The 27417-nt window shown below is 40.1% G+C and overlaps 1 protein-coding gene across 2 annotated transcripts in view; it reads right to left on the bottom strand.

Annotated features, from left to right (window-relative positions):
• rock2a (rho-associated, coiled-coil containing protein kinase 2a) overlaps positions 1–27417 on the bottom strand; it is a 50922-nt gene that overhangs the window by 1748 nt on the left and 21757 nt on the right. Inside the window, exons 2-32 of one of the 2 annotated variants that reach the window (XM_065966185.1) lie at positions 27260–27341; positions 27065–27165; positions 25602–25739; positions 25197–25457; positions 24281–24425; positions 23989–24127; positions 21010–21101; positions 20744–20903; positions 20572–20626; positions 16155–16243; positions 15997–16045; positions 15110–15245; positions 14169–14260; positions 13271–13517; positions 11094–11200; positions 9952–10111; positions 9551–9711; positions 9230–9414; positions 9070–9139; positions 8607–8710; positions 7106–7292; positions 6810–6903; positions 6311–6405; positions 5921–6112; positions 5660–5831; positions 4515–4588; positions 4337–4425; positions 4117–4195; positions 3768–4032; positions 2642–2855; positions 9–1430 (exon numbers count right to left, since the gene is read on the bottom strand). In XM_065966185.1, coding sequence (XP_065822257.1) covers positions 1364–1430; positions 2642–2855; positions 3768–4032; positions 4117–4195; positions 4337–4425; positions 4515–4588; positions 5660–5831; positions 5921–6112; positions 6311–6405; positions 6810–6903; positions 7106–7292; positions 8607–8710; positions 9070–9139; positions 9230–9414; positions 9551–9711; positions 9952–10111; positions 11094–11200; positions 13271–13517; positions 14169–14260; positions 15110–15245; positions 15997–16045; positions 16155–16243; positions 20572–20626; positions 20744–20903; positions 21010–21101; positions 23989–24127; positions 24281–24425; positions 25197–25457; positions 25602–25739; positions 27065–27165; positions 27260–27341 — 4101 coding nt within the window. In that variant the 3' untranslated portion in view covers positions 9–1363. Of the gene's footprint in view, positions 1–8; positions 1431–2641; positions 2856–3767; positions 4033–4116; positions 4196–4336; positions 4426–4514; positions 4589–5659; positions 5832–5920; positions 6113–6310; positions 6406–6809; positions 6904–7105; positions 7293–8606; positions 8711–9069; positions 9140–9229; positions 9415–9550; positions 9712–9951; positions 10112–11093; positions 11201–13270; positions 13518–14168; positions 14261–15109; positions 15246–15996; positions 16046–16154; positions 16244–20571; positions 20627–20743; positions 20904–21009; positions 21102–23988; positions 24128–24280; positions 24426–25196; positions 25458–25601; positions 25740–27064; positions 27166–27259; positions 27342–27417 lie in introns of those variants that run through there. The other variant, XM_020643088.3, reaches the window with a different exon arrangement.

Below are 27417 nucleotides of genomic sequence, written 5' to 3'. Positions count from 1 at the left end.
AACAGATGAAAAGTGTTAGTTTTATACCTGAGCTATGCCCAGAGAAATACATAACATCAAGGCTTCAGGGGATTTCACTAAATGCTACCCAGAGAATCCTGCAAAAATCACTTGTACCTACTTATTCCACAACATGACCTTCATCAAGAAAAGTTCATCCATGACTCTACCTGCCCACCTTTATAACTAATGAACTGTTTGGAACCTTTTTTAAATAATATTAGCTAGTAGTATTTTTTTTCATAGAAAATTTATTAAATATACGGTTGGATTGGCTTATTAGTAGGGCCTGACCGATATGGATTAAAGGAGCCGATACAGATATCGATATTGGGGCGATATTGGAGATATGATATATCGCCCGATATTTTTATTAGATCTATGTTCCATCTGTAGAGATAGATAGATATGGACATACACACACATTTCTGTGTGTGTAAATCCATCCTGGAGCAGTCCTCTCTTGTACTCTCTCTCTCTCTCTCTGTCTCACTGTCTCTCTCTACCTGCCTAATATAATAATAAGCTTGTCTGTTCTCCGGTGGACAACCAACCCAATAAACACCGTCACTAAATTACAGCAATTATGTCTCTGAGTGCTGCAACTATTATGAGGTTTTGTATGAGGCAACTTTTATAAACAAAAACAACAAGACAAAAGTTGTTTAACACAAATCTGCATGAAATAATTACACATTTCTCCAAAAGACATCATGTAAAACCAATAAAAGCTCCTGTGAGGAAATTTAAGCAAGTTTTGAAACAGACTGAAAATAATTCTGATGCCTTTATTTGACTGACAAAGGCAAACAAGACCATCAGTGAGAAGATTGACTCTTCCTATAGAACGATTTTTAATGCCTGAATCTGCTGCTGGCGGGTAGGTGACAGACAGTCATCACTGCACTCTGCTAAAACAGCCAATGATGACATTTCTGACAGTTAATATTGACTGTTAAAAGACAGAAGGAGGAGTAGTTTTCATCCCAACACACTACTTGCACATCTACAGGACAAGATCAGCAAAGAAATAAGATTTACTGCTTGCCTCACACGGGGCACCACAATTAACTCATCCTCACAGGAGCTTTAAGTGAGCAAACTTTCTATTCTTATCCATGACATATTGTATCTGCTTTCATTTAAAAACACCCAGTGGTGAAGTGATCCAAGCTTTTAAATGAGCCACCATATGTTTCCCCAAACAAACGCATGCACCTGGAGCATCACAAGTGATCACCGCTATCACCACAGACTGACAACCAGGACTGTGTCTGAGCATTTTGTAAACAAACGGAAAAAAAGACATTCAGGGTTTGGGTTGTTTGCAAGGAAACAAGGAAGAAAAAGGTGGGAGGAGTCATCATTTGTACCAGTTTGCACTGTGGGATTCTTCTCGCCTCATTTTGAAGCCATTTGACCTGCGAGGGCTGAGGCAAGAAGTCATTAGGTCACGATGGGTGAGACATGTTTAAACAAGTTAAAAGGGGGATGTTATGAAAGAACGGCACCTTTAGAAAGTTAAAGCTAATATAGCCACTTTCAAAACAACATTATGGATGACATGTTATTACGGCAGCAGAGGTTTTAGCACTTCTCAGTTTTGATCCCAAGAGTCCTCTTAGAGCAAATTAAGATTCTAACTGTATAAACTGGTGGCTCGTGGAAACCCTGTTCCACTGCCACTGAAACCACAGCACTACACAGCACACACGACACTCAGTGTTACCATACAAGCTCATCAGAAATTAATAGAGGAACAATCATCATCGATATCATCCAACACCCAGTGCCAGTCCTGAAGACTGAAGTCCTCCAATCTGAAAGGGGAGATTTGTTTGGATGTGTGGCAAATGCACAAAACCTGGTATCCATTAAGTCGATTCTCCTGAGGTATGGGATGATCTAATGCTCTCCTGATTAAAGAGCCGAGGCGTTATGTAAGGGGAGCTAAACAAGAAAACAGGCTCTCATCTTCTGCAGGCTAATCATGTATTCAGAGGGAAAAGCTCCACAGCTGCTCACGCTCTTATACCTCAAAAACCCCCTCAGTGAAGCTGAGGCGAATTTGAGATCAAAACAGGATTATTTCTACTCTAGGAGAAGGACTCCAGCGCATAAACACAGTGATCTTTCTGTGGATTTAACACCCAAAAGGTTTTACACGGGTTGAGGATAGCAATATCAACATTGCTCGTGTAAGGATTTGTTCATTTGCAGCTGATTTTTAGCTTGAAGCTACATTTACATATATTGGAATTTGACAAATTTCAGGCCAAAAGATACCAAAAATTCAGGTAAAATATGTTTTGTTTGATCCCACCATGTTAGAAACCTGTGAAGCAACTCACTACTACAACACTTCACATGCTTATCATGGGAACAAATTTTTTATTCATTTAATTAAATTCCTACAATGCTCCTATAGGAGTTCCACACTTCACTTAAAAAGCTTGATATGCTATAGCAGTATAACTAGCATCAGAATAGTCCTGTAGTACAGAAATCTTTGACAAATATTTAAAAATGTGAGTGCATAATGATGATTCAAAAAAATGCATTAGCTGCATCAGCTTTCGTCTGTATGCAGATGGAACATTTAAAAACATATTCAGGTCTGATGTCGTGGTCGCTGTGCTACCTGCTCTTGCTGGTGGGTAGCTGTCGACTGGGCCTCCTCATGGACTGGCTTGGCTGCACCTTCATGGAGGCTCGAGGCGAGGAGCGTGCAAAGAGCTCTGGCGGCGGAGGCTTCTTGGGGATCTTCTTGACCAGTCGGCTCACCCACTTCTGCTGCTCCTCCTGAGATAGAGCCAGCAGCAGCAGGTTCTTGGCCGTGGAGACGTCGTAATTCACTGATGGTGGCAGAGACGTGCAGCTTTTAGTTCGGTTTACTAGCAACATTGTTATTGTTTTTTTTTTTTCCTCTCTTTTGCATCCTGAAGCTGCACTAAAAGGGGAGTCTGACTTATAGGTAAAAAAATGATTTTTCGCATTGCTCCAGTAGATTTCATTATACAAAAGGAAAACAGAAGGACAGTAGTGACTGCAACGTAATCTTTCAGGGCAAATGTGTCTGATCAGAATACATTGACTGTTAATGATAGTTTGCCTTTGACAGGGCAGACTGTTATTTTTAGTGTGATAGCATTACAGAAACACTGGCCATAAAGACCTTTTGGTTAAAGAGAGTAATGATTTTTCTGTAACCAGAAACAGCTGCTAAACAGCTGTCTTCAAAGTCAACTCTCTCCATTGAGAGAGAGCAGCGCTTTTGCCTGTCACAACATTGGAGCTACTGTCTGATGTCGACTCGACAGGTTAAGTTGGTCTTTTTGCAGGAGTTTGATGTTTTGTGGGTTGACTTAAATCCAACATAACACAAAAACAATAACAACTATATCAGTAATGCAGACTTAGAAGAGCTACTCACATGTTATCTGAGTTAAAATTACTGTTTTTATATAAACACTTATGGAAGTCAAAAGAGTGATTCTACTTATAGATTTTTCTGGTTAGATCTTACCTAAAGATGTAGACATTATTTGTCAAACAATGTTATAACAACTTGAGTAAAAAATGTTTTTGTGGTATTTGAGGATAATCCTGAAAGACTATGTTGCAGCCCTAACAGCCTACCTATAAGTTACTATACTCTTATGTTTGAAGAGGACACAGGTTATAAATACTTGCTTTCTTCTAAGCTACACTAACAAATCATTTAGTTTATATTTTAGTCCCTAGTTGAATACACATGAGCGTCCTACCCTTGCATGGAGCGATGATCTCCTCCTTCTTGTCCATGTGGTCTTTGTGGCACTTGATGTGGCAGCGCCGACACTCCAGAGCGGGCGGGGGCTTGAACATGTTCCACAGAGGCTTGGTGCACGCCTCACAGTTGGTGGGGAAATGGTAGAGGGTGGGGATGAACTCGTGGCCCTTGTGGCAAAAGTAGCTTGATTTCTCGCCTATGGCCAGCGCCTCAGGAAACTCGGCCTCCTTCTTGCACTCGCCTTCGTTGGCATAAAGAATCTAAAAAGGTGGTTAAGAGAATGATAATGGAGACCTGTGAGCGTGACACTCCATGAGCAAACATCATAAAATGACTAGACAAACCTGGAATATCCTGGGAATCTCTTTGGCGTCGGCGCGGTACACATCTGTTTGAGTAACAGGCCTCACATGGAACAGTTTGCTGTGTGAAGAAATAATAAAGTAAATGTTATCACAACAAGTCACCTGCATCTAAATTCAACCGGAAATGTCCAAAAGGAAACAATAAATAGATAAACAAAGTTAACTGATATGATACTATTACTCAGAGGTGGAAACTTACTCTATATCCAGCACCATGTAGGGAATGGACTGCTCTTTGTCCTGCTCGCTGTTGTAGAAGAGAATCTTCTTGCTGCTCACAACAACATACTAAAGCAGCCGAACAGACATGTTAGGGTTAATGTTCAACGAGGACAGACTCTGTTTAACATGATCACAGCAGCTTTATTATTTTATACCTTTTTCTCCCATCCAAACTTCTTGGTGTTGTTTCTCACAGGGAGAGAGAGCCAGCCCTCCAGCCGAGTTTCAGCTAGGGAGAAAGAGGGATACAAGATCAAGTATGTAAACATAATGCTATTCTGTCAGTGTTACCATGAAAAAAATGATGTCCAACCAACAAAATACAGAGTTGCTGCACTTTCTGAATAAAAAAAAAAAAAACCTGGTTTATTTCCACAGCAAATAAATGAAACCCACATTGATCCACATTCATTAACTGTGAATCCTCACAAACTGAACTCATCTAAAAGTTCCCCTACAATTCTCTTCAATACAATGCAATACTTAATTTGTTGTCACAGCCTTGCATAGTATATATAAGCACATAACACAGGAAGAAACACATAAAAAATGAAAGTGGCCAGGCAGCATGGAAGCTAATTTCGAGCTTCAATAGCCGAGGCAACAAAGCTCTTTTTTAAAGTGTGCCCTCTTCCAGGTCAGAATCCTGGATATCCGACCTGATGGCAGAAAGGAGACGAGTGGATTGAGTGAGTGGGTGGGAGGGGTCCCAGGCTATGGTGAGTGCTCAGTGAGTCAGGGCTTTGTAGTTGAGATGTGAGAGGTGTTCAGTGGACAGACCGATGATTTCTGAAACAATCTTTTTGATGGGTTGAGTTTATTTCAGTTCACATGGACAAACATCTTTTCCATAAAGAAGCTGACACAAAACAGTAAAAAGTTTAGCATCAAGCAGGGAGTTTGGGAATTCTTCCAAGGAAAAGAAAGAGAAAGAAAATGAAGAAAAGATGAGGAAATAAGAGATACATGAGAAATAAAAGAGGGCCGGCTTAACGTTTAACCCCAAATTATCATTTAACCTTAAAGTCACATTTCTTTATTTGCTCCTGTCTGAAGAAAGGACAAGATATAAGAGAATAACTGTATAACCCAGTGCTCATGTTAGGTTAACAGGAGAAAAAAAAAAACAGGGATGGCTTTACATTTAAAATAATCCAACCAACAGGGCACTAACCGCCTTCCTGCCTCTCAGGCAAACAAACCCAAATAAACTCAGTAGTAAGCACTTCATGGCTAGGAATACTTGAACCTGACAGCTGCTCTGAACGATTTGCTATTTGTAAACGTTGCTTGCTCTTACCTGTGAGGGCATCATCAGTATCAAACTCCGGCCCGCTGCCTCCGCTGGCCATGGAGTCCATGGACTGAACGCTGAGAGTCTGCAGGTGGTTCCTCAGCTGCTCGATGTCACTGTCCTTACTGTCCAGAGCCATCTGCAGCTCGATGCGCATCTGGCTCTCATCAGCCAGTTGCTACAAAAAACAACAAGAAACAAGGTCAATTGGGGAATGATTAAACAGGAAATCAGAGAGGAGTCAGACTGTGTGGCTTTTTCACTCACCGCCTGCATCTCGTTGATCTCTCTCTGGTATTTGATGATGGAGCTGTTGAGTTTCTCCTTCTCCGACCTCAGCTCCAACTGCAGCTTCCTGTTCTCCTTCTCCTTACGTCGCATGTCGGTGTCGTTACCACGGCGACTGCCTCCGCCGCGGACCTCCTTCCTGTTCATGATCTCTGCCAGCTTGTTGACGGCCTGTAGACAGATGCAGTTCAGGTTTTTTTTCAGCTCGTTATCAAGAGTTGCCAGGTTCATTACAGAGCCTCAGGATCTTACAAAGAAGAGTTGTGCTCGTTCTTTAAATTTCAAAAGCCTCACACATTTCTGTCTAAGAAAATGTATGACTTAAGGCTAGATTAATCTCAGTTTTTCACAAGTTTTATACCCACACACCTGAGTTTTCAGCGTCCTCTCTGACTGCAGCTGCTTCTCAAACACCTGCTTCATCTGGTTGATCTGCTGCTCCACGTCCTTCGACTTTTCTGATTCTTAGAAAAAATAAGAGACAACATTTGGTAAATGGTAAATGGACTTGAGCTTGTATAGTTCTTTTCTAATCTTCAGACTACACAAAGCGCTTTTACACTGCAGGTCACAGCTACTCATTCAAACACTGATGGTAGAGGCTGCTGAGTAAAGACACCATCAGAAGTAACTGATCCCATTCATGCACATTCATACGCCACTGACACAGCAGTGGGAGTAACTTTGGGTTCAGTGTCTTGCCCAAGGACACAACTGACATGTTGCTGCAGGAGCTGGGGATCGAACCCCTGACCTACTGGTTGAGAGACGACCGACTCTACCAACTGAGCCACAGTCGCATTTTAAACGTCAAACATGAAAATACATTTAAAGTATGAAGCTTCATGATCCTAAACAGTTTTATTACCTTCAGTTGCTTCCTTCAGTTTGTTGTTCAGCTCCTCCTTCTCATTGGCCAGGTTTGCGACGTCACTGGTCAGGGTTCTGTTGGCCTCCTCCAGCTGAATGAGGCAGGAAATACTTCACATTCACTATGTTGAAGGTAACTAATAGCACTCTTTAAATGGTCGGCCAGCTGTCCAATCAACAGCTGATTCTCTTACCAACACATCAGATCAAGTTGTTGCCTCCATACAGATCTTTTTCAGATCATATACATGTAACAAGACATTTACTGGACGGGCGACAGCCGATGGAACTCACAGAATTGATGGTGATGTCCTTGTCATTGAGCTCCTGACGATGACGGGCCATCATCTCCTTCAGTTCCAGCTCCTTCATTATCTTCTCCTTCTCCAGGTCTGAGTACTGCTCCTCAGCGATGGAGCGTGCCAGCTGCTCTGAGTCCGCCTTTGTCAGCGTGATCTCCAGTTGAGCTGCCAACGATTCCCTGAGAGGAAGAAAGGAAGAAATAAGAGGATTAAAAAAGCTACTAATGAAATAGAAATCATTCCCGTCATAAGAACAGTTTCTTCCCCCAGGCTGTCACTCTGATGAACACTAAACAGTCACAGAGTGTCAGACCTGTTGCTGTGAAATGACTCTAAATCAACCATCACTGTGAATATACATATATGTATATATATATTATTTAATATTAATTATCAATCTACACACACTTATTTATGTAAATACTGTAATTGAAATCTTAATTGACCCATCTGTCACATAACTGCATTTTACATATTATCATGTTACTTCAGCATCTTTTGCACTACTCACCACTGCACTGTTTCATATTTAGTCATGTAAATATTATAATAATAATAATAATAATAATAATATTCTTATTATGTTTATTGGTGATATTTAATGTTGTACCTGTACATAAGAGAGCACAGTTCACCAAAGTTAAATTCCTTGTGTGTGTAAGCATACCTGGACAATAAATCTGATTCTGAATTCAGGAAGGTAAATAAAGATAGCAGCTGTTGATGTTTCCTATATGTGCCAATATAAAAAATTCTCTAAAAACAAAATTATTAAAGGTAACAATGTTTGAGGTGAGAAATAAATAAATGGTATCATTCTAAACTGAAGTTTAAAATACTTAAAGTACTTTCTAACATCACATGCGTCACAGGTAAGTAGACATTGATTCCCACTAGAAATAATTGATGATGCATGATTATGTTATGTTCCACTTTTATAAAACTATCTATTTCAGACAGCAGCCTTGTTAGTAAAACATCCTCATGGAAAGTGTCTTTCATACTAGTTTAACTGGCTGCCATCAGTAGTCCATGATTATTTCTCTCCTCTATCAGTCTCAAAAATCCCACATTGATCCAGCTCTAGGTGAAGTAATAATCTTGAGAATTTTCATTGGATTGAATGTCTGTCAGCCATCTATCATAGAGTGAGATCACACTATTGTAACTGAGCCTTTGGCCCAGTGATGGAGTGTCTTAGACATTCAGCATCACAGCGTCGCTGGAGTCTAAGGAAAGATCAAAGCAGGCCAACAGTAAGTGAGTGAGTCTGATTGTTGGACCCCAGGAAGAATAGCTAATGTGTATGTATGAAACAGTAAACAACATGTTGTCTATCATGTACTTTGAGAGGAGTACTGCTGTTCACTAGCTTTATACCTTTAAAAACCTTCTATGTTCTTTTGTTTTTGGCACCAAAAACACCAACAAAAATCACTGTAACTGAAAAAGGATAATTAAAAACAAAGTATTAATTTTTATAAATAAAGCACCTCTCCTCCTGTAGTTCCTGCAGAGACTGCTGCGCTTCTTTGAAGAGTTTGTTCTTCTCCTCACACTCCTCCTTCAGCTCCCGAACCTGGGTCTTATACAGCGTCTGGAAAAAAAAACAACAACAAATAGTGTACAGGTCAAATACAACAGCAGCTAATTACAACAGTCAGTGCCTCCCGAGCATCTTCAGAAAACCTTCTTCTTTAAACTCCAAAGAGGTTTTTTTTTTTAAACAATTACTTCTCCTGGTGAATGGATAAAGAATTAAAGATTGAGCAGGGATCATTGAATCCGTTATCTTAGTTAATCAATCCCCGCAAAGACCTGCATTAGCAACTCAAATCTATACAAATGTGCTGGAGGCAGGTGGAAGCCCACACACTCAGCGAGCGAGATGCAGAACCATAATGTGCTGCTGTCTGTCATTAGTCATCCAAAAAAGAGATTAGAGTTCAGACTCACAGAGAAATACTGCTCAGCCTCCAGCTGGTCCTGTAACTCCTTCATCTGCCCGTCGGTGTCTTGTCTTTCTCTGTAGTAAAAAACAGAAGTATGATTTAGGACTTGCCCTCCTCTTCATTTAAAGATATGAGGCATGCAGTATGAATGAAATTGAACTGACTTGCGCAGCTCTTGGTTCTGTTTCTCCAGGCTTCGTTTTATGTCCAGGAGGTGATTCGTCTCCTGCTTGAGCTGCTTCTCGGAGGTTCGCAGAGAACTGAGCTGCTGGTTCTGAGCCTTCAGGTCATTCTGAGTCAGACTACGTTTCTGGGTCTCTTGCTCGATCTTCAGCGTCAGGTTCTTCACCTGAAAGAATCCATCAAACACAGAAGGAGCAGAGAATGAGAGAAGCTGGAATGCTGAATAAGCTTTTTAGTTTTATCATTTAATCAAAAAAACAGTTTTCACCGACGACCTGCACAGAACATCAACACTCCCTCACCTCCTCAGTGAGTCGGTCCTTGTGCCTCCGCAGCTCGTCTAGTTTCTGCAGCGCCTGTTTGTAGTCGCAGTCCATCATGCTGCTGTGTTTCTCCAAATCCAGGATTCGGTTCTCCAGCCGCAGTTTGGCGGCTCGCTCCTCCGCCAGCTTCTGCTCCATCTCTGGATGGTCGTCATTTTATCATATCAATACATTATTCCAAGCAAAAGTTATGACAATAAGTGCACATTCTGTAACATGGCATTAAGTGCTGTTTGGTAAAGTCACATGTCCATTTGAGGTGAATCATTACAGAGTTCACATCTCTTATTTACAACGGTACAAACCAGGATGAACAGACAGTTGGAGTAAAAAAAAAAGATTATATGAGAGAACAATTTCCACCAAAGGGAGGATCTTACCCTTCATTGACTCTGACTTGGCGCCCTCGATAGTCACTTTGATCTTGCTCTTGTCTGCCAGCAGCGCCCTGGTGGCCTTGTGAGAGGCCTCCTCCTGCTCCAGCTCCTGCTGCAGCACCTTCAGCTTGTAGGTCAAATCGATCTCCTTGTTGCTCATCTCCTGTACGTGGAAAACAAGGGCAGAGGTGCTCTGAAATGATCCTGAGGTTTGAAGGAAGACTTTGTGACATTTATCACATAAATATAACAGAAATCAAGTTTATCATGACTGTCTACAACGAGTGAGAAGGGTGAGACCCGCCAGCTATTTTGTTGTTGGAGCCTTGTTTTCAAGGGCGGCCTTGAGTATAAATCTGTTTTAGTCAATGAATAGAGAGAAGAAGAATGACATAGTCTACTCACTGATTATTTGGATGTCATGTAAGTGTGTTTAGATCACGATCATTCTGTGTCAATTTATGTGCAATATGAAGCTTTGAGCTAACCAAAGTGTGCTAACATTAGCATGCTAACACAACAATGCAGACCACAGGCAATTACAGCTTGAGCAAAGGACAGTTTTGTTTCTCCTTAGTGCTTGGAGGGGGGGTTGGGGGTGTGAGAGGAGAGTGGAGGCTTCAGAATAGAGGAGGTGTGGCCAAACAGAAGTTTGTTTTGGTTTCATGCTGGTGCTCAAGGGCGACATCTACTGGATCAAAAAAATAATAATCACACCTTTTTCTTTAAAGCTTTCTATTTTAAAAATAATTGTTCCACTTTGAGAGCAAGTTTTTAAATTTATTAATTTGTACTGTGGAAGGAAAACACTTGATGATTCAGCTGTTTGATGAAAATGTTTTTTTTTTACTGATGTCAGATGAAACAGGACGAAGTACTCTGGCAGAGACTCAGGATGTTTATTTCATCTTTGCAGCTCAAGAATCTGAATTAGCCCCCAAGCAATTCATATGACTAAACAGTTTCTGAGTTTTTAATTAAGAATGAAATGCCTGCGGCTATCTCATGAATATACCAATGGCGTATTTTAATTTTGCTGTAACAAGTTCACTTCTAAAGTTGTTCAGGTGTAGAGCTCGGTTCAGACTCCCCCCCCCCCCCAAAAAAAAAACAAGAGCTTTAAACATTGAAAAAGAACAGTTTACCTTCTCCATATCTGTATGCTTTTCCTGAAGTTGTCTCTTCTCACTCTCAGCCTTGGACAGAACATGTCTCTGCTGACGGGCCTCCTCCTCCAGACTAGAGATTCGTCCTGCAAGACAAAAGCACGGGGACTCAAAGACACATAATCCAAATCAAGAAGCTCTGAGGTTTCTCTTTTCTGTTTGTCTTCTAAATCTTTTATGCATTAAGTATATTTACCCATGTCTAAACATCAAAATGCACAGATTAAATGCAGCCAGGAAGTGATTGGGTTAAACCTTTCACAAGGTGAACATTTGTCTTTTGAGTGTCTATGAAGAGTTCAGAACTAACCCCTCTGCAACAGATTTCAATGTGAGTTGGTTTTGGTCTTCAGAGTGTTCAGGTAATTATTCTTAGCCAGGGTTTTCACACGGTTACAAAACCCCATTCTGTCCTGATCATCTGTACTTAGTACTTTACAGAAGAATGCAGCTTTGAACTCAATCAATCAATCAATCAATCATTATTTGTATAGTGCCAATTCATAACAAGTGTTATCTCGCGATGCTACACAAAAGAGCATATAGGATAATATGCAGGAAGGATTTCTCCTTTGTATTCCTCGCGTTCTGATGTCCACACTTCCTTGCTGCTGAGGTGGAGGTCGGAGCAGGCCGTGCATGAACGAGGACGGCGATGGTTTAGGGGACGTCACAGTCTGATGGTAGAGGCTGTGGCTCATCACATTTTTCCTCTATGTTCAATGATTTTACTCAAAGATTACAACTTTACCTTTTGGAAAACTAAGCCAACAAGGCTGTTTGACTTGATATTCAATAGCAAGCAAGCCTTAAAAAAAACTTTCATACAGCCACTGTAGCGTCCTGTCCCTGATTGTAGCGTTAAGTCCCGCCCCTGATTGTAGCGTTAAGTCTTGCTGAGACTTAACTGATTATGATGAAACAGAATAGCTTAAGGCAACATGTTGGCAAACATTTACATGATCTGAATGCTATTTCTCCAACATCCCAGTACAATACAGAAAGCAGCTGAGTCACTGACTTGTTAAAACAGATGAAGAGAATAAGCAGGTATCTGGGCGTGTTTACTGTTTTTGATTAGAGTACGACCTTAGCTCCATTAACACAACCAGATAGAAGCTTTTATAGGACAGTTTAAGTAGACTGTTGTTCTAATCAGATAACAGTTGATTCATTAGCCATAATGATAACACACTCCCTCGTACACTTAAACACACACGCTGAAAAACAGCACAGTCAGTTACTGTTGCACACTGAGCCGCTGGAACAGAGCGAGCAATGGTTTGATTTAAAGTCCTGTCCACAGGAAGAAGAGGATCATTGTTTTATTCTCTATGAATGTGTTTAAGCCTCTTATCTCCTTATATCAGATGTGTTTGTTTTCATTTAGATTCAACCTGACTCACACACAAACACAGATAGTGTGTTGTTTGCAGAAAGGATTCAGCAGTGAGAGGCCTGAAAGTCTCTTTGCTGTCCTCTGTATTTGTGAAGCACGGTGCTCTGGTGGTACCGTTAGCGGCCCTCTCAAATCTGCTGTGTGGCAGACAGCGGCTGACACAGCACATTTTAATTCAAGGTTTGTAACAGGAATCACGATTAGTTAGTAAAACACTAGTCACTCTATCAGAAATACTTCATGGTGGAATTTGATGACAAATTGGTGGCATGGTTGGACAACAAATGCCTTTTGGAAATAAAATCCCATTTCTGTTTTCGGATCATGTTTAAAAGAAGAATGATTTTCACTTGAACTTGTGCATGCGCGTATGGAGCTGCCATCGCTTCCCTGAGCTCCTGAAGTGAACAGAAACGTGAGCGCTCTCTTCAGGCAAGAACAAGGTCAACATAACGGTGACATGTAGGACTTTTCTCCCCCCCCCAAAAAAGTCTACTCAGTCATCGTTTTCAATGCACATCCTCGAGACAACACAGCCTGCTTTAGGTTTCTCTCAACCGGCGACTTAAAGCAGCAGAAGGAATTATTATTTATTCAAACATCTTAAGTGAGTTGACCAAATAAGAGTGTAGGGTGTGCATCAATCAATTTAGAGGCATTAGAAAAGTCTGGACATGCTGTTTCAACCAGCCATCATATCTGCTCATCAATAAATGCAAACTCTTCTGAACACTTTGTAAATATGTGCATCACCCACCCATCAGGTCGCTGATGGTCTCCGAGCCCTGGCTTTGCTCCCGCCTCTCCGTCTCCAGCGCCGCCTGCATACTGATGCACTCCTTCTCGAGGCTCAGCTTGCTGCGCTCCAGCAGGCAGCATTTGTCCTGCAGCTCGCGCACGTTGGCCTCCAGCTGCTGCAGCTGCTTGCTGCTGTCCGTCTGCGTTTTACGGAGCCTCGTCGCTGCCTCCGACTCAGCCCGCAGCAGTGTGTTGGCTTCTTCCAGCTGGAGACAAGAAAAACAAACAAACAAACAAAAGAGAAGAAGAAAAAGAATCCAGAATCAGTGTGCAACTTTGGTTTGTTACTCATCATTTCCAAACAAGCACTTAATGTTGTAAGAAAATGAAAAGTTTACATATTTCTAAAATATCTGACTCTGTAGTTTTTATTATTTAATATGACTTACTAAATTCATCATTTCTGTAAAGGTTTATTTTTGGGGGTGCTTAGAACGTGCGCTCCAAGTATGGTGGCTGTGGACTCTCTCTCTCTCTCTCTCTCTCTCTCTCTCTCTCTCTCTCTCTCTCTCCCTCTCTCTCTCTCTCTCTCTCTCTCTCTCTCTCTCTCTCTCTCTCTCTCTCTCTCTCTCTCTCTCTCTCTCTCTCTCTCTCTCTCTCTCTCTCTCTCTCTCTCTCTCTCTCTCTCTCTCTCTCTCTCTATATATATATACGGGGCCCAAATCTTTTACAGAGAGAGTGGGGAATGACATGTGAAATGAACCAGAGATCGGATTTGAAACCGGACCGCCCCCCCTTAGAGAACAATACTATACATAGGGAGAGCTCACTAACCACTAGGCTACCAGTACCCCCATATTCATTCATTTTATTTAAATGTGGGTGGCAGTTTATAAATGTGGCACTCAGTGACGGACCTGTTTCTGCAGGTGAATGTTTTTCTCATTGGAAATGTGTGAATTCTGGTTTCTTTTCTTCATGTCGTCCAGCTGATCTCGAAGGCTGTTGACTGCACAACAAGGACAAGAAGGACACAGGACAATGTGTTAAAGTGAGCTCTCTCATTTAGTTAACAACATGGATGATTAAAATCTTCAGAGTTTGAAAATAATAATCTATGATTGTGTAAAATGTATAACAGCATTTCAGTATCAAGGACAAGTTTGAGGAACAGAGCAACAGTTTCAAATTCATCAAAGGGAGCCGGTTAACAGACCTAGTGAGCATGTTTGCAAATGATCTAGGAGTGACTTTGTCCATGTGATGGCAGTATTATCCACATGATATCAGTCTGTCTGTTAACGTCTGTAGAAACAGAAAGCTATGAAGCAGAAGGCAATGCTTCACAAGATGCCTTTAAAAAAAAAAAATCTGTGATCAGCAGACAACGGAAAGTGTGTCTCTGCATGTGTTGACTTTACAAAACTAAGAAAACTATGATCCTTAAACATATCTGCATCTCTTATAAGAGACAAGGAGAGACAAGAAAACACATTTATATTTTCATTTCATTGTACAGTGTTCCCATTTATTATTTATTTGTATTATATCTTTGCTTTAATACAGTGTATAGCTTCTGTACAGTTTATTTTAATTTACTTAGCTGTTACTACAACTTTTTTTTATTTTTTATTATTTGTACTTTCCTACTCTTTTTATATAATTTTAAGTTTTATTTGTAGAAGCTGACTCAGGGAGAAACGCACAAAAATTCCAATGTACCTGTACTGTCCTGTTCCTGTGCAAATGGCAATAAACATCTATTCTATTCTATTAGTTCTGTATCAATGTCTCTGCTAGTCAAAAAGAAAAGTAAAAGTAATTTGATTTATTTTTTTGAAGGTGTGTTTGATGTCACCTTCGTTCTCCAGGCAGCGCTTCCTGTCAGCCTCGCTCTCGGCCTTGCGGTGGCTGTCCAGGCTCTTGTGCTGCAGCAGAGCTTTCTCCCTCTCCAGCTGCCTCAGACTCGACTCCAGACTCTTCCTGCTGCTCACCTAGAAAAAAACAAAACAATTAATCATCATGTTCTTAGTTCAACATGGACTATACGGCTGGTTTCACAGTGCTGCATGGCCCTAACCGGCTTTATGGGACATGATTCCTCGGAATCCAATTGGGGGCTTAACATGAATCCAACCCCAATAGACATTTTAATATGGCTATTAGAATTCAGCGTGCACTCCAGCTGAAGCTCAATAAATATGACAGATTGACATTCAACCACTTCATGGTCAACTGAAGACTCAGAATATCATTATTTCTGTTTGATTGTTTGAGAGAATTTTCTTTTTTTAAAAAGGTGGACGGTCATCCAGGGGGGCGCTGGGACAATCGGATAAAAAAAGATAGTTTTTTTTATTTGTTTTAGTTTTATTTATTGAGCTGTGTCTGTAGCTTTTATTTTGTGTGCAAATGTGTGTATGGGTGGGTGTGTATATATATACATATATATATATATGTGCATACATGCATATTATAATTTCATTCAGTAAATTGGCCTTTGTTTCAAATTTTATGTATAGTTTTCCTCATCAAGGCAACGGCAATCTGTAAATAGTTTGTATGTTTGAGGATGCTGTCTTAGGTTTCTGTCATTGAAGCTCATGTGTATAAACATCTTATGTAAAATTTCAATAAAAAAAAAAAAGTCTGATAGAACCAAAACAGACGAGATCTCTCTGTCATTATCAGGTGTCTGTGCTGTGGATTCAGTAGTTGGCTGCTGTATCATGTTGATTTACTCACCTCATCTTCAAGCTCTTTGCAGATTTTGTCTAGCCTGCATGTGGCAGCTCTGCAAAATAAAAACAAAAAATTAAAATAATTATGAATGTGCTGTATACTAAGCTCAGGTGTGTCAGTGATTAAACATAAAACACTATGAGGTCATGTCTCTACTGTACCTGTATTTGTGCTCAATCTCATCTTTGACCTGCTTCTCGTTGTTCATCTGAACCTCCAGGAGGCGCAGTTTCTTCTGCAGTGCTGCCGACTGTGGACAGAAAACAGAAATGTATCTACACAGTGACTAAAAAAACCAACGTCTGTATTCCTGCTGCTGAAGTTCTCTCATTCAAAACTTTAATGACAAACTCAATCTTGATTTTGTGGTAAAATAAAGTGGGATCAGTTGTTTTCTTATTTCTTTAAATCAACATTCACTTCAGATACAGGTCTCTCTGGAGTTAAAGTAAACATTTAAAATTCAGGAGTATTTGATATTCAATCTGCAGTTTAGCATTTCTTTGTCACTTCAGATCAAGATAACAAGCTGTTAAATATAATCTTTTAGTTTACCACCTGATATCATAATGTAAAAATAAACAGTCGCTCATTTAAGTTCAAAGTTTACTTTCGATAGGCTCGGTTTATCTGCCGTTCTGTGCTTCTTTGACTCCAGAGAGTATTTTACATCGATGAGAGAGAACCAAAAATGAGCAGAATCTGAGACTACAACACCAAAACAGAAACACACAAAAGCTGAAATGCTGCACAGAGCTGGTCATGTTCGGATACATCTCTTTCTTTAGTTGGTGGATACAGCTGACCCTTTCACGCCTTTATTTAGTTATTTGATCATGAGTTTACAGAGCTTTGATTAGCAGGAATTAAGATGTATAATGTGCATCACTTTAGAGTACTGTTCAATATAAATTGACACCAGTGTTGGGCTACTGAAAAAAAGGAATATATTACTCATTACTCTTTTATTACTCTTTTTAGTAATATAATTACATTACTTATTAGTCCCTGCCAACAGTAATATGTTACACTACTCGTTATATTACTTTTCTTATTAAGCCACACGTTTCATTAGTTCTTTTTCTCTTGTAGATGTCCACGATTAAAATCCAGTCAATCAGTCAATCAATCAATCAATCAAATTGTATTTGTATAGCGTCAACTCATAACAAGTGTTATCTGGAGACACTTTACAAAAAGCAGGTAAAAGACCTTACTCTTTGTCTGTCAGTCTTGGTTGTTTTGTTTTGTAGGGCCACAGCTATCGTCCGCGGCCGCAGAGGGCTCGTTGGTGGGGTTTATTTACACAAGCTTCACGTTGTTGTGTTGTTGATGTAAGTGCTTAAGGAGGTTTGAGGTTGTGTTTTTTGCAGTAGAAAGAGACCTAGTACCAGGACACAATCTACATCTGACAACGATGTTCTCCTCATCTTTCCTCTCGAGAAAACTAAAGTAATGGGAATATTTCTAGCCGCTGAATGTAAACATGAGCGCTTCCATCTTCCAAGCTAACCAGGGTTGCCACGTCTGTATGACAACAATTGACAAAATAAGCCCAATGGACAAAAAAAAACCTCAGCACCTAAAATGAAGCCCAATTCAGCAAGAAAACTGCAAACCTGGCCACCATGATGCTCACTACCTTCCTGCTTGTCTGACATGCGCGATGAAATGAATCTGGGGATTGTTGCATTTTAAATCAGAAGTGGGGTAATAACAACAACAGTAAGGTAGTAACGAGTAACTGGAATATTATAACTGGAATTTCATTAGTAATTCGTTACACTACTCGTTACTTGTAAAAGTAATATTATTACTGTTACGCCTTACTAGTAATGCGTTACTGCCCAACACTGATTGACACATTCTAACTGATAAATTCCACCAGATATGTGTTCGTCTCCCTGATAGTTTTTTCTTTAGTCTCTGTGTGTGTGTGATTCCCTTGGCTGTGCTGCGTCTCAGCTCTGGCAGTCCAGAAACCCTCTGCAACAGATACACAAGGCTTCTAATGTTGCCAGAGAACGTTTCATTATTATGAGAATAAAACACTCCGTTCCTGACGGTTCAGAACAATGACCTAACATACGTTTGTTGATGTGTTTAGAAGGGTTTTATACAGCGCTATACAACAATCATTGTGTTATCTTGCACTGATTGTGTAAAGACCCGATCAGCTGATCGGTGCTGCCGTAGAAAACAGACGAGGGGAGCTGACATGCAACACACATGTATCTGGTGGAGATTCTGGGTCATACTGTATGGAGATATACTGAAGTTTTTTTTTTTTAGACCTTATGAAAGTACACATCACCATATGCACAAATATGAGTAAAAAAGAGCTCACTATGTTGACTAAATCAGATCTGTGACATCACAGCACTGCAAAATGTGCAAATGAGAACTCAGATTGAATCTTTGCACATTGACAACTCATTCATAATCAGTTTTGTCTTTGAGAAACAATATAGTCAACAGAAGATGTAACTTGCGTATCAGTAGGTTTTAGTTGTGCAACGGATCAGAAATCTCACTGTTCATGTCTGATCACAGATTTATGACACAGATCGTTTTTCAGATGAACCAAACAATCAAACTTTTCCAGTCTTCAGCCAGTCATGAATGTAACTGTGCATTTAAAAGCAGGACAAATCACAAGACAGAGTGCTTTTAAGAAACTAAGAACAGCAGTCTGTATCATTTCAGTGACATTGATTGTTGTTACCACCAACTCATTACATCAACAAACAAACACTGAGCAGAAATCTTTCTGTGAGTAACCAGTTTGCTTTAATCTACAAAAGCACTTTTCTTTGGTCTTGTCTGAGCTATGACAATGTTGAACACATAACACATGCACACCGTTTATTAAGCAGAGTGTGTGTGTGTCTTTCCAGTAGGGCGTGGTGTGTGTGTGTGTCACACAAACAAGGCAGCGTGCATTCAGGGAATTATATCTTTAGTTTTGGGACCAAACATAGAGCTAAGCGGGGTAACATTACGTCTGATTGTTGATACCTGCATGATTAAATGCAGACGTGTTCAGACTGAACAGAGATAAACTGAAGCACTGTTTGATATTAAATACTCTGTATAATAACCTCTTAAATATCATCACATTATGACACTTTGTTGCATGAAAGTTTGTACAGGACATGGCACCTGCTGCTCTCCTGTCACAGAGACTTTATACTTTAAACCATGATAATGTGGCTTTCTTTCTCTATCCATCCTCAGATCACATCAGTGGTGTAGTGTAGGGTAAATGCAGGGTATATACACACTTATTTTACAGTACCCACTTCTGATTTACACCATTGATCGACTGACAATACTCAGTAGGTATTTCTGCTAAATTTCAATGATATGAAAATAATTCAATTGCAGCACTTTTCTTTGTCCTTTCATGAATGAGACCCTTTTGATTTGAGTTATTCTACACAATTTACATGCACTTCCTTTGTTGAAATTGTGTACCTTCACTTTTTTCAATACATTGTCTGTTTTTTCTAGCAGTATTTCATAGGATGGTGAAGAGATGACTCTGTGTACTCTTTCTCTGATTGGCTTGTACATACTGACAAGAGTAGTCTTACAAGTCACAGTTTATAACAGACCGTTTATCCTCTGCTGGAAAGGTCGCTTAAAAAAAAAGAAAAGAGGGTAAATCTGAACAGATCACATACCAACACTGATCCTTTCACCAGCAGCGGTTCTAGACCACTTTAACTGAGGGGGGCCAAACTGGGGCCAGCTGTTTTGTCAGAGGGGAACATTAAACCCAGGTGAAAAATACACAAAGATGATCGCTTTAAAAAATATATATTGTGCCAAATAATAGCGCACATCATTAAATACCATGATTTATATTTGTTTCAGTAACAGTATTTAATAGTAGATTGTGAGTCAAATACTGTGTATGTGTTATTAAGGGGGCTCTTCCTTTTGGAGGGGTGGCCACAGCGGAGACCAAGCTCCGTGTTACAGGAGCACTGGCCCCTGTTGGCACCTGCATAGAACCACAAATATCTATACGTTTCCATATTTTCTTACATCCTTATAGTTTGTGCAGTGAGTTCTGTTTTCAACAAGTGGGACTAGATCTCTGAACATCCTCAAGATGAAAGGTTTCTTTACAGCAAATTATTAACCCTGAAAGTAAATACAGTATACAGTTTAATACTCCAAATAAATCCTTTTGTTGTCTTACTCCAAAGTAGCAGCAGATTGTTTGGACTGTTTAGTTGAGAGAGAGAGAGAGATTAGCTTTTAGCTTAAATTCTTACTCCCAAAGCTGCTTAGGTCTCTCAGTTCAGTTAAGAACATTGAAATTCTAACAAAGTACAAATAAATTGTGGGATCAGAGAAGAAATCCCTTTCTGAGTCATTTCCATGCTAATCCTGAATGTTTTACAGAATTAAGCCGGACTGATCGCAATGTCAACAGGCCTGTTTCCGTGTGGTCGTGTAAGCCGACACCTTCTTTATTTGTTTTAGTGGATCGGGACAGAAGGTATTACTGGAGTTGTTCAAGGTGCACCTGGCCTTTATTGTGTGTTTAAGGGTTAAATGACCTACCTCTCCTTTTGAATTCTCATGAGCCACAGAGGTATTGTTGGAAGCAGTAAGTAACCTAAAGAAGGAAATGAACAAAATCAACACAAAGTGAAGAAAACAGCCGAATACCAATGTGTGATCCAGAATCTGTCCAGAAAGAATCAAACAATTAAAGAAGGGAGGAATATCTCACTGGTCTTCTTTGAAGTAGGTAAAGCCAACAAAGGGTAACTGGTTTCCTACAAAGGCCTTCGGTGTTGGGAAGGTTTCCACATCGCCTTTGTCATCTTCAATCTCGTCAAAATTACTGGTGTCGATGTCACTGCTCAGCTCGGGGACGACAGGGGCAACAGCTGGGAAAAGAGACAGACGTGCTGTGTAAATACATCTTGAGCTATACTTTCATAAATAACGTCATATTCCATCGTTTCCTGCTTGTTACATAGTAGTCATACTAACTTTCTCTGATGGTGTCGAAGGTCCACTGGTCGTTCTTGAAGAAAGGGTGTCGCTTGATTTCCTCCACACCGTTTCTGCCCAAACGCACCTCCCTTTAATCATCGAGAGGGAGAAGAAGAGAAATGTTTTTGTTCTACTGTCTAGACTCTATTGTATTGTATCATTCTCTGAGATGTCAGCTTTTCTGTGAAATGTCACAGTCCAGGTTTTGTTTTCTATGTCAGATGAAGAAAGGAGGTTACTGTATTTGTTCAGCCAGAAGGTGTTTCAGCTCGCTCAATTTGATCCATTGCAGTTAAAGTCGGCGCTTAACGATTGTTGAAAATAACTGATGTAAATGCTTTGCTTGTCACTGTTTGATGTGCACTATATTGTAGTGTATCTGTTCCTTTAAGCCTGGCTCACACTGTGTGATTTTTCCCTGATTGTATAAAAGTCGGGGTGGTATGTCAGCTCACACTGTACGACTGAATCGTTTACGATGGCGGTCGGTGGAAGTTGTTGTAGGATATAGGAAAGTTGATATATATATATATGTGTGTGTATATATATGGATACAAGTTTCAGAAAAGTGCTGCACTGATGATCTCTACTGAGAAAAAAAAAAAAAACGCCGGGTTGTGTCCTGCCGCTGGTTGCCATGACTACAGTCCTCCCTTGTCTCTAGTGATTATATTGCAGTCACACACAACTTCTGCCGGACCCTTTCATGACATAAATGTTAAGATTTTAAATTCTAAATATCAAACATGTTTGAAATAAACCGGGGAGTCCCTGACGATCACTGGGCAGATCGGGTGAGATATGTAAGATAATCTGAACAGATAATCGGGTCTGAGCAGCCTGGAGTCGGGAGAGACCCTGAGATTGTCAGGAAGGAAGAATGGGAGCTCAAATCGGCCCGATTATCCTGCAGTGTGAGCCAGGACTAACTCTTCTTTTATTAAACACACAGTATGTAAAATCCACCAGCAGGGGGCTCTCAATCAAAACAATAACAAAAGATGACGTCGAGGCTGGCGGGGAAACATGGGAGTGAATCACTCTGCTTCGCCACCGTATTAGTTATTCAATAGGAACGGGCGAAACCCATTAGAGAATATGTTTACCAATGTTGTTTTTATCACAGCAGCACGTACAGCAGCACGTACAGCAGCAGTAGCAGCTCCCGCTTCCTCATGCAGCGGTCTTTGACGTAACATTTGGCGTTTCTTGGGCAACAATAAACATTTCGGGTCTGTCATGGCGGCTCATCATGGCAGCTGCCGCGACAAGACACGTCCCGTTACAGCTATAAAATTATAGTATTTATAGTAATTGTAAGTATTTCTCTGGCTTTGATAACTGTTGGAAATTTTTGAGGTGATGGAAGTACTCAACAACAAAAACTGTGTAACAGGTTTAGTTCATTTTTAATTAATTTAGATATTTGAATGTAAACATTGTCATACAGTTCTACATATTATACCTTTAACTGCTCCTGTTTGTTATGTTTGTCAGTGTAATAATCTACCTTTTAGAGTCTTGCACTATCAGGTTATTGGAGTCCCACAATCTGACCCACGACTAACACGACTCAACTGATCTATTTCAGTGCTTTGTGTTTAAATATTCTTTTCAAACAGTTTGACCTATGAGCCAGAATAAATCCCCAGCTAAATAACACGCTGATGACACTGAATTGTCCTTTACCCAGAGGTTGCCAAGCAGAAAAATAACATTATCCAAAGTCCCCACTTTAAGGTTCTGCTTCTGCTCGTCTGTCAGAACAGCGACAACATACTGTGAATTAATGGGTTAATAATATCGGCTGCAACTGAATGTATTTGTGTATATGTATGTATTTATATATATCAGGGGTGCAAACTCATCAGGGATGAAAAAGGTGACATGGCACCTGATATATATATTTTTTTATTTTTATTATTATTATTATTTTTTTTATATATATGTGTCTTTACGTATCTATGTTACAACAGTCGCTAATGGACAACTACCTTAGGAAGCTGGGAGGGTAAATTGGTGTTTATTATTTTATTGTCTTGTTTTTCTGTTGGAGCTTTTTGTTTTACTCTATGCAGATGCTCTGATCTACTGCTTTGTGACATCATGTTGTACTGTCTGCAAATATTTAATAAAAAGATTTGGGGAAAAAAATTGTATCGGCTGGTTAATGTGAAAAACATATTTTTAATTCCTGAATTCTCCAGTAAAAAATAATGACTGGATTAATGTGTAGATTAAATCTGAGCGAAATATACTTTGTTTTTCTTTAGTCTAAAAATAAAATAAACCAACCTATTAGGGTGGAGGAAGGCTGCGGCCGCTGGTATGGGACACAGCTTTTAGTTAGTAACTTGTAAAAAAGTTCAAACATAAACTGTGCAAACTGTGCAGATTACTAATTCTTCGAGTCCTGTCGGTTTGGACAGTTGCATATAACCAAAGCCATAACAAATGCCATTAAAATTCTTATATCGACAGAGGGAAATATTAATAGTTCTGCGATGAAACTGTCCCAAATGTGATTAGGTTTATTATGTGCTCAAAGGGCATTCAAAAAACGGTTGGCTTAATAAACTAAAAGGTGTCAGTGTAATTTAAAAGAAATATTTTTACATATAGGCTATATTAATTACTTCATTTCATTCTAAAATATTTTATTTCATTCATATCTTTTATTTATTGGAAACTCTTTTGGTTGAAGGATGCAGCATAAGTTCATTTTATTCTGCCTTAGCCCAATGTGTAAAAGGGAAATTCTAAATGTTCCTAATAAAGAAAAAAAAGTGTTGCATCAGGTCCCTTTACTGTACCGAAAATGTACCGAACCGAAACTTCAAAACTGAGAACCGTACCGAACCGAAATTTTTGTGTACCGTTACACCCCTAATATATGTGTGTGTGTGTGTGTGTGTGTGTGTGTGTATATATATAAAATGTGTTTATATTGCAGCACACGTCTGTCACTCGCTCTACCTGTCGGTCAGGAAGGCACAGATGATGTTCTTGGCATCTTTGGAGATGTCCACGTCATCAGGGAAGTTGAGGGAGTTTTTATGGTCCATGATCTTACTGTATGTTCCCACCAGAGAGTCGGCATAGAACGGTGTGTCACCTAGCAGAAATGACAGATTATTATCTGTTTTACAAAGGATTATTGAAATCAACTGAGATCATTCCAGCATGTGTTTACAGAGCAAACATGTGAAAACCATCTCTCATAATGCAAATATATCATCAGAAAACACCTCATTACATATTGACTTACCGACGAGCATCTCAAAGATGAAGACCCCTACTGACCACCAGTCACACTCCCTTCCATAATAGCCGTCTCCTCCCTGAGATTTCAGCACCTCTGGAGAGATGTAGTCTGGAGTCCCAACTGCTGTATCACAGTGCACCATGCCAGTCTGCAACACAAATCCTCGAGTCAGCATCTTGCATAATGAGCTTTTTATTTTTGGGCATTTTGTACCTTTGATGGAGGGATAGGATTGGAAAGAGTACGAAATCAAGGAAAAAGAGAGAGTAGGGAATGACATGCAGGAAAGGAGCCACAGGCCGGATTTGAACCTGGACCGCTCGCTTAGAGGACTACAGCCTTTCAAACAAGGGGCGCGCGCACTAACCACTGCACCACCAGCCCCCAAGTCAGCAAGTGTACCTTGCTTGAATAAATAAAACAGATTCATTTAAATACAGATACAGTAGATGTAAAGTAAAGGTGATATATTAATTACATAAAGGTCGGTACAGAAATAGAGATTGAAAGATGGTCAAATTGATGGAACGTTTTGAGTAAAGACAGATTGAAAATAGAATAGACAGAGATAGATAAACAGAAACTGAAGGATGATAGGACAGACAGAACAGGTAGGTAGGTAGGTAGGTATTTATGTAAGAAGGTGGGCAGGTAGGTAGGTAGAAAGAGAGATATTTACATTTACATGTTCTGTCCTCCACTTGAGGAAAAATATTTTCCTTACTGCTTGTTCACAATATCCGGTATACATTTCATGCATACATTTGTTTCCAGAACAGTTTAAATATTCAGCCATTCTTTTCCCATAACCATCTAAACATCTATGAGAAACAGACTCATTTGTCTTTTAGGTCAAAAAAAAGAAGAAGAAAAAAGTAATTCCTCACACACACAATTTGAATGATGGGTTACAACTCACATGGTCCATCTTCATGCATGTTCCAAAGTCAGCCAGCTTAAGGTGTCCAAGTCGGTCGAGCAGCATGTTGTCAGGTTTGACGTCTCGATGGATGAAGCCCATGGAGTGAATGGCATCCAGGGCCATCACCACCTCTGCTGTGTAGAACTTGGCCCATTTCTCTGGCACGTCGTAAGTGCTGGTCAGGTTGACCAGGTCCCCTCCTGGCATGTACTCCATCACCATGTAGAGGTAGTGCTCGTCTTGGAAGGCACAGCACAACTGAAACAAACAAGTCCATCGTTTAACTGAAAGATATATCAGCATGGTAGCTCCTATCTCTCTGCCAAAGCTCAACGTAATTATGAGTATTGTTGGTTTGTAGATTAGTAGAAAGGTAAAGTCGGTGGTGCTTAAACTTCATACCTGCACAACCCAGGGACTGTTGGCAAAGGCCATGATGTCCCTCTCCTCCCAGAAGAAAGCCGAGTCTGAGCGCTTGATCATCTCAAACTTGCTCAGTAGCTTCATGGCGTAGACCTTCTGAGAGGCTTTATGCCGGACCTGAATGTTGGTGAGAGTTAAAAAAAGGAAAAAGGAATCTAACATTTATTTTGGCTGAGACAGATTTGGTCTAAATCGCAAAACACAGGTTACACTAAACAAGGTATATCAAGTCTTTAAAGTCTTTCTATGTGATTTTTCACACTTAAATATAACATAAATCAAATATATCCTCTTAAAATAACTCTGTGAGTCATGACTGTCTACAATGGGTGTAACACCCGAGTCCCACTGTCTGTGATGTTTTCAGAGTTTTCAGAGTCCTATCTTCACTTTGTTTACATCGCCAGGACGGCCAGCTGACTCCTCCCCTCACGTATAAAAGTTGTTTAATTGAGGGACTAGAGAAAAGAAGAATAACATACTGTACTCACTGCTTAACTGTGTTTCTAGATCACGCTCATTTCAGGTAAATTTACATGCAGTGTGAAGATACCAGCATAATAAAGATCGCTAGCATTAGCATGCTAACACAACAATGCAGCGCGAGTTGTTTTTGTTTCATGCTGGTGCTCAAGGGCGACATCTGCTGGATCAAAAAATCACATAAAGCCTTTAAATGTCATTTTGATTGACATGACTGATGATTGGATAGTTTCAACACAATGCTGTGCAGTACATACAGGTCCTCACAGGCTTCGACTAAAGAAAGAGGGACAGAAAACTCTCCCTTTAATCAGTAACAGCACATTTTGTGATAGTTTTACAGAAAACCAAGGCTGGGATTTCCACATTTAACAGTAAACATTTTTGAATGTTAAAGGGGCAATATGTAGCTTTCAAAAATACTGAGTTTGTAGTGACACCAAAGGCCATAAAGCAAACTGCACCAGTAACCTGTTGCTCGCTCTCGCTGGCGTGCTCTTTCATCATCGGCCGGAAACACTGGATATTTACCAACATAATGTTTACAGAGGAGGTTAGTGGTCATACACACGTGAAGGAGTCTGTGTTGTGCTCGAGGCCGGTCGTTTATTTGTACTAACAGATTCCATATTTGGTTCATTCTCCATCCTACAAACGACAGTCTCAGCAGGCACAACTGTTGATCTGTGTAAGCGGAGTGGGGTGAGGAGGATGTCGAGAACGCCCATATAACATCACTTCCTGGAGCTTTCGCAGAAAATTCGACCCAAGTAATAATGTTATACAGCCAACACAGATAGACAGTGAACATCTACTTTTTCACATCAGTTAACCATTCACTTATTAATGGGCGATAAAAAACGATTTCTACATGTAAAAAGTTACATATAGAACCTTTAATTATGTTTTGGTTTTTTTATGATCAGGTGAAGAAACATGAAAATGAAACAAACTCTCACCAGTTGGACTTCCCCAAACGCCCCTCGACCAATCACTTTGACTCTGTCAAAGTCTTCAGACTTCATTTGGAGGTCACGAGTCTGTCGTATGACTTTCTCATCTGAGAATAAAGACGACAAAGAATAAATGTAGACAGAATTTAAACTTGTAAAGAAGACACATTTCCATTCCTCTTCTTGAACATGGAGACTTACATCTGTTTAAGAAGGTTTCAATGTTTTTGTTCTTGCGTAGTGCGGGGTAGTCCAAGTCTAAGACCAGAGCGTTGATGGAGTCCTACACAGAAAGAAAGAACAATCAATCATCAGTCGTGAGCGCAGAAAAACAGGGATCAAAGTGCAACATCCTCCAC

Source organism: Labrus bergylta, chromosome 18 (genome assembly GCF_963930695.1).
Source record: "Labrus bergylta chromosome 18, fLabBer1.1, whole genome shotgun sequence".
Lineage (NCBI taxonomy): Eukaryota > Metazoa > Chordata > Actinopteri > Labriformes > Labridae > Labrus > Labrus bergylta.
The sequence above is the reverse complement of the archived record's forward strand: the minus strand, read 5'-3'. Positions and strand labels throughout refer to the sequence as shown.